Source organism: Chenopodium album, chromosome 18, assembly GCF_948465745.1.
Source record: "Chenopodium album chromosome 18, dcCheAlbu1.1, whole genome shotgun sequence".
Taxonomy (NCBI): Eukaryota; Viridiplantae; Streptophyta; class Magnoliopsida; order Caryophyllales; family Amaranthaceae; genus Chenopodium; species Chenopodium album.
In genome coordinates, this window is record NC_137851.1 from 5,936,185 (window position 1) to 5,944,255 (window position 8,071).

At 33.8% G+C, this 8,071-nt stretch overlaps 1 protein-coding gene and 1 pseudogene across 1 annotated transcript; both read left to right on the plus strand.

Annotated features, from left to right (window-relative positions):
* Window positions 1-254: 254 nt before the first annotated feature.
* On the plus strand, window positions 255-1,712 carry LOC145592857 (COBRA-like protein 1). The gene is made up of 4 exons (XM_081649360.1): window positions 255-397; window positions 568-644; window positions 778-1,237; window positions 1,362-1,712. The coding sequence occupies exons 1-4, from the start codon at window positions 331-333 to the stop codon at window positions 1,424-1,426; spliced, it is 669 nt and encodes a 222-aa protein (XP_081505486.1). The 5' UTR covers window positions 255-330; the 3' UTR covers window positions 1,427-1,712.
* A 3,836-nt stretch (window positions 1,713-5,548) lies between these two features.
* Window positions 5,549-7,300, plus strand: LOC145591650 (COBRA-like protein 4 pseudogene; annotated as a pseudogene).
* The last annotated feature ends 771 nt before the right edge of the window (window positions 7,301-8,071 follow it).

Below are 8,071 nucleotides of genomic sequence, written 5' to 3' on the forward strand. Positions count from 1 at the left end.
AATTAATGAAAACTGATTTTATCTAATGCCTTAGCAAATCACTAGTCGTATTTATTTTCATCATAGATACATAGAACTAGAGTAGTATATACTGTACATATATGAAATTGGTCAAAGACATTAAGCTCAATAGCTGGTTGGTTGACTTCAAAGTTTGAAATAGTTGCCTTCAAAGGAGAATAATCAGCACATATTGGCTGGTTGATCGTTGACTTCAAACTTGGAAAATAATAATACAGTACTCCACTTTGTATTACTCCATATTTTTTTTGGAATAACTAACAGTCAATTCAAGGTGACACAAAAATAATTATCTATCAAATTCAGATCATGCCCATGTTCAGGTTTTTGAGTTCTCTTGTGTTCTTCCTCTATCTCTCAAACTTCATTACTACAGGTTAGCTCGCTCACTTTTACTTGCATTAGCATTAGCTCGTAAATTTGGAATACATGTTTTGTTTCTGCTATAATCAACTTAACATTTATTTTTATGAATTGTATTGTCTAATGTGGAAATTTGAAGTAATTTTATATCTTGTATCAAAACAATGATTGGTTATTTTTTAGAAGCGGCTAATAATGGTTCAAATGGAAATATCACAATCAAGTGGGATGTTTTAAGCTGGACTCCTGATGGCTATGTTGTAAGTAACTCTTAACAAATGCTTATCTGTTACTCGTATCGTATCATCTCTTATCATTGATTGATATGATATTGATGGGAGCATTCAAAATCAAACCCTTTAATCTGTAAATGTGTGGTGTGGCCTACTGCAGGGTGTAGTTACAATCTACAACTTCCAAAGGAATCGTAGCATTCGAGCACCAGGATGGAAATTGGGGTGGACGTGGGCAGGACAGGAGGTAATATGGGCTATGACAGGAGCTCAAGCAACAGAGCAAGGTGATTGCTCACATTTTAAAGGAAGCATCCCACATAGTTGTATAAAGAACCCCACTATAGTAGACTTTATGCCTGGAACTCCTTACAACCAACAAATCGAAGATTGTTGTCGAGGAGGAGTGCTCGCTCCATGGTCCGGCCATGATCAAGCTCGTTCCAAGAGTGCTTTCCAAATCGCAGTGGGACAAGAAGGCACTACCAATCAAACTGTCAAATTGCCCAAAAATTTCACGTTCAAGGCACCAGGAGATGGTTATAGCTGTGGACCTGCTAAGATAGTAAGGCCTACTCGGTTTTTTACCGCGGATAAGAGGAGAGTTACTCAAGCTATAAGTAAGGCCTATTTTCATCTAAAGTAAAAACAGGACATTTTTGTGTTATGCACTAATCATTCTATAGTTTATTAATTTTTTCTACCGAGGCTTATTATTTACATCTTTGTGCGAACACTTTACAGTGACTTGGAATGTTACATGCGTATATTCTGGTGCCCGGAAATCTCCTGCACAAGTCGGGTTTTAGGGAAGATCAAGCACGGCAACTGGCCCTGCTCCCTGGCCTCAGCTTTCGCCTCGTGGATGGATCGGAGTACATTAATACACTCCCTAATCATATCAGATTGCCACTGAATTCACATATTTAATTTTTTTTTTTTTTTTTTTTTTTTCCGTTTTGAAAAATGTAATCAAAGATGTTATTCGTGCCAGATGTTGTGTATCTTAATGCTAATATGAGCTAATAAGCTTGTAATTGTGATGGAGTGATGCTCCTTTTCTTTTTATCTTATAAATTAAAGTTCACAGTTGGATGTCATGGCTTTTAATTTTAATGCTCCATACTCTTTTTGAAAAGACATAGGATTTGTTCTCTTTAACTTAATTTTACTTCAGTTCAGCTCCAATCAGTTCAATTCAGTTCATTTCCTAATTTCTTTCTTTCATAAATAATTCATTTCATTTCAGTTCAGTTCATCTTCAATCAGTTCAGTTCAGTAAATCAGAACAGACCCATAGTCTAGTCTTGACTAAAGTTGTTTGTTACTCCGTATTCAAGATATCTTACTGAGCTTTGTTATCGTTGTAGAAACTTCTATTCGTAGTAGCCATCATTGAAGAGAGCTTGAGTTCTCCCTCCATACTTCCAATGGACATTAATACTTAACCAATCGAGTAATATTAACTAAATTATCATTAGTTAAAGGAAAATTTTTAAATTACCACCCAAAAATGTAACCATTTTCAAATTAACCACCCGTTTAATTTTTTCTTTTAGATTACCACCCCTTAAATTAAATAAATGCTTAGATTACCACCCATTTAAAAAATCCAGTGGATTTTCCGTCCGTGAGCCCCACCTAACTAACTTCCCTCCAATTTTTTTTTTTTTTTTTTCTCTCGATTTAATCATCTCACTGATATATTTCACTCAACCTATCATTATTTCTTTCATTGAATTCAACACACCAATATAATTTCATTTCTAAAACCCCCCCAAATTTTACAACTTCAGACAAAAAAAACCAATATATCACCACCATTACACTGTCACCCTTCTCATTCATTTTCTCTCTCCTCCACTCACTACTAAAAGCTAAAGATGGTGGCTCGCTCGTGAATTCAAAGCCCCAATTTCAGCCCCAATTCGATTTAATTCCATAAACTCTAATTCCCAAATCTACCTATTTACCCCAATTATAGTGAAATTTGATAGAATTTGGTGAAGGAAATGTGAATTGAAGTTAGGAGAGTGTTTTTAAAAGAAAATCGGGGAAAAAAATAAGTTAAAAGGGTCAAAATAAGCGTTAGGTGAGGCCCACAGACGGAAAATCCACCGGATTTTTGAAATGGGTGATAATCTGAGCATTTATTTAATTTAAAGGGTGGTAATTCATTTATTTAATTTAAAGGGTGGTAATTTAAAATAAAAAATTAAACGGATGATTAGTTCAAATGTGGTTACATTTTTGGGTAGTAATTTAAAAATTAACCTTAGTTAAACCTAGCTAAAAACCATTGCAAATTTACAAAAGCTTAATTATTATTGCCGAACCAGTCCTTAGATCATGAACTGTTCTACAAAAATAGCTAAACGTACAGAGTAAATAGCATTACTCTTTCCGAAATTCAGAAACATCACCGACGTAGTTTGACTTCAAACTATGGAGTAATAACATACATAATTCACATCAGTACACACATATCCACATAATAAACTAAACCTGGTTGCATTACACAACAATATTTCTCAAGATACAAAAAAAATCATATCATTCAAATTATTAATTTAACAATACTCAGCTGACCTTGGGTAATAGTAGTAATTATTTACAACCAAGTTGCTAAGCCTAAAGATATACAAGTCAAGTATAACACAACATATAAATCTCATCTCAGTTTGATTTCTATACAGCCCGAAACGAGGTTAAAATAAAACCTCAAACTTTTTACAAAACATGGCATTAATCAGAGTCATCCACATTTTTAAAATTTTCAAGTATCTTAGCATTTTCGTTGTTCTGTTTTTCAATTCCTTATTATTTTCTCCTACAGGTCAGGCTCATTCTTCTTCCCCCCTAAATTTGGAATTAATTTTGCTGATAAAATTCTAGATTTTTTCCACTAATCCCTTTTTTTTTTTTTTTTTTTTTTCTTATTTCCAGACCCTTTGGCTTTTGTTGGTTGTACGTTCATTCTATACTTGATAGAAAGGATCGACTATGCAATTGATGACTTCTTCTCGCCTAGTCATGCCCCAGACCAACTTGGTGAAGGTGGCGATCGCGATTTAGCCGCTTAATCATCCGCTCAAATACCATGTATGCATCATCTGAGTCCATAAATGTTGACCCGGGTTTATTTAATTTTATTTTGTAATCTGTAGTTTTTCTTAATTTATGTAATGTAATCTCTCATATATGGGAAATGAACCACCTTGCTATATTGTCTACTTGGAGAGGGTGAGCAATTTGCTTATGTAACTTTTTTGCAAAAATAGTTGGTCAAAACACTATCAATCACAACAAAATAATTGTTAAACACACCCTTACTTAGGGATGGCAATGGATCGGAGGTGGGTCGGGTGATGCGTCATCCGCCTCCATCCGCCAAAAATCCATCCATCACCCGACCCATCCATCACCTAATTTTCCTTCATCCACATCCGATCCATCCGTCATCCATGGATGAATCGAGTAGATCGGGTGATAATTCGGGTGAAATATATATATAAATACAACTTTGCACTTTAGGGCTTGTTTGGCATCATTTTTGGTTTTCAGTTTCCTGTTTTTTTGAAAACTAAAAACCAAAAACAGGAAACAAGAAAAAGGTGTTTTCACTTTTTTGTTGTCAGTTTTCAAAATTATCATGATTTTAATAGGTCTAAATTTTTTTTGATCCATTATGTAACATATGTAATATACTTTTAAAAAACAAAAAACCAAAAAACAGAAAACCACAGCGATGCCAAACGGACCCTTAATAATTAAAATTGAGATTTGAAAAAAAAAATGATCAATTAATTAAAACTTTTATACATCCTTCTAATACTCGTTCCTTTTTACTAAATTAAAAACAAATGTCAATTCCTAACACTACAATAGACAATAATTTATTAAAAAAAATATTTATTTTTATTTTTTTTATATATAAATTTAACGGGTGGATGGATGGGTCGGGTGATGGATCGGGTGATGGGTTGGATGTATCATCATCCGTATCCGACCCGATCCGTCACCCAACCCATCCATCATCCATCCGTCATCCACTTAAGTTCGGGTTTTCGTCCATATATTTGGATCGGGTGGATGGTTATCCATTGGGTTTGGATGATATTGCCACCCCTACCCTTACTAACTATTTGGGACATTCAAAATACCAGCTAAAAAGCAAAAACTATTACAAGTTTATAAAAGCTACTATCGAACAAGCTCTTAGATCGAGATATGTTCAATAAATAATTAAATCCGAGTGTAAATTGGATAACACTTTCCGAAAATAAAAAACACACACGTTGTTTGACTTCAGACTTTGGAGTGACAACACAAGTCACATCCACATGGTAGTCAAACCCTGTTGCACAATATAAAAAAGTTTCTCAAGATACAGAAAATCAAGTCATTCTAGATATACAAACAAGTTGCTGAGCATTAAGATATACATACAACTATACAAGTATAACACAGTTATATAAATCTCATCTCAAAGAGAAATTAATTCAATACAGCCCAGAAACATAATAAAGGCTCAAACTTTTTTCAAAACATGGCTTCGAATAGAGTCGAGTCCATGTTGAAAATTTTCAAGTATTGCTGTATTTTCCTTGCTCTTATGATTTATTCCTTAAAATTTTCTCCTACAGGTATTCCCTCCTACTTTTGGAACTAACTTTGTTGATAAACTTTTACACTACTTTTACTAATGTATAATTCTTTTTTTTTTGTTCGTAGATCCTTGGGCTTTTGTTGGTTTGACGTTCATTATTTACTTCATAGATCGGATAGCTGATGCACTTTATAACCACTTCTTGCCTTACCATGCTCCAGATCAACTCGGTGAAGGCGATTTAGAGCTATCTTGATTGGATTTTTTTTGCTTTAATCTATAGTTATTCCTTGATACTAGTATATGTAATCTCCCTTGGAAAATGAAGCAGCTTGCTATTATATGTTTTCTTGGAGAAGATGAGCAATTTGCTTATGTAATCTTGCTTTTTACAAGTAAATAGTTACTCGAAACACTAAGGATCATTGCAAAAGTTATTGCTAAACACGCCCTTACTAGCTTTAGAATTTGGATTAACTATACAATTCACATCACACGACATGTCCACATGTTAGTCAAACCATGTTGCATTATTTAACAAATTTCTTATGATACAAAAAATCAAATCATTATATACTAATAAGCTGACCCTGTATTATTAACGACCGAGTTGCTAAGCATTAAGATATACAAAAATAGCTTCAAAAAAAATTTACTGATCACCCTTCCGTTTTTCATCTCAAAGGAACAAACTACCTACTTGCAAAACATGGTTTCAATCTGAGTCATGTACGATTGTACTTGTTTAAAATTTTGAAGTATCTCAGCATTTCCCTAGTTCAGTTTTTCTGTTTCTCAAATTCTGATCTTACAGGTCTTATTCCTTCCTAATTTTGGAATTAACTTTGCTGATACGAGTATTAATTAAATCAGTAGCCATTATGTCATTTTTGGAAGATGAGCAACTTCCCTCAGCGTTATGTGTGTTCCTTTTGCGGATAAACAGCTAGTCAAAGCACTAAGAACTATTTCAAAAGCTAATGTTAAACACGTCCTTAGACCCCATACTAAAATAAATAGTACAACTCTTTCCATGATTAAAAGTTCGGAACGTGATAGTAAGCTTCTCCGGTGCAATTAAAAGTTGTATAAATATAGAGACTTTTTGCGACCTTTTGTATCGGTTAGATTTATACCCCTACTAATAAGATATGCAAGTATGAGGTTGTTAAGCTTTTTCCTGCTAGTTTTCTTTCTCTGTTCCTTAAACTTAGCTCTTGCAGGTGAGCTTTATTAAATTTTTTCTCTATCTTATTACTAGTTATTAATACATTCTTAATTGAATTATATATTATTGTTGTACGATATTTTGCTTAGTGTATGTCAAGGCGTTACAACATTTTCTACCCCTACATACCTAGCTAGGCAAAACTTGATTTAATTCTATGGATTATTTTCAATTCAGAAGCTGGTGATCATTCAAATTCTAAAGGGAATATTACGATCAAGTGGGATCTTGTTAACTGGACTCCCGATGATTACATTGTAAGTTGTCCTTCATTCAATTCGATAAACAATTAGTCAAAGAGTAATAATTAATTACTTGTATAATATGATAAGCCGTATTAAATTTATTGGCAAACAGGCTGCGATTACAATCAACAACTACCAAAAAAATCGTAGTATTCGAGCACCAGGGTGGCGATTGGGGTGGACATGGGCAAGAAATGAGGTCATATGGAGTGCAGTAGGAGCCCAAGCGACAAACCATGGAGAATGCTCGAAATTCAACGGATACATCCCTTATAGTTGTAATAAGAATCCTACTATTGTAGACTTGAGCCCTGGAACTCCCTTTTACCAACAAGTTGCAAATTGTTGTCGAGGAGGGGTGCTCGCTTCATGGTCTCCACAACATCCGTCGTCTCATTCGATAAGCGCCTTCCAACTTAGCGTCGGACGAGCAGGCACTAGTGTTAGGACGGTTAAATTGCCTAAGAAGGTTACATTCAAGGCACCCGGAAGTCGTTACACCTGCGGACCTGCTAAGGTGGTTGCTCGTAACAAGTATTTTACCTTGGATAAGAGAAGGTTTACTCAAGGTAAAAGTAAGTTTGTTACTCTACACATTTAAAATTACGAGTTTAAATTTATCTCAAAAAAAAAAAAAGGTTATACAACATAAGGTCATACAAGTACTAAATATTGTTGATTTTATATAGAGTACACATTCGTCGATTGCTGACTTATTAATATTTTATTATTTTCACATTTGACAGTCACTTGGAAGGTTATATGCAAGTATGTTGGTACTTGGAAATCTACAACACAATGAAAGTGTATCGGAGAAGAGCAAGTCGGTCCCATTACTCCCATATGTGTGAATTGTGATGATGAAGTCAAGTACACACTCATAAGAATAATTTCAAGCAATTGCATCAAATTAAAATTGTATGTTATGAATTTATTTTTATTTTTCTGGGAGAAAAGATCCGTTTTAACTATGTGTACGTTGTTGTATAAGCCGAGCTTTAATTTTATAGTGCTACGATTGTAAACCTCATTAACAATAAAATGGCTATGCTGATTTTAGTGATTTGTATTTGTGCAATTCATGTGAAACTAATGGTGAAAACTATTTAGAAAATTTACTCTCAAATTCTAATTGTTTGATTACATTAACATAAAACCAAATTATAACGACCAAGTTTTGGAGCAATTATAAAATAAAGAGAGAGTATTAATCCTGTAAATGTATACTTTGTGGATCGATTTATGTAATTCAATGGAAGACCTTGTTTAGTTCACCTTATTTTTACTTATTTCATAAAAAATAAGTTCAGATCAGATCAGAAAAAATAAGTTTAGATCAGATCATCGTTTTATGTGCAGTTTTTTATCGCTA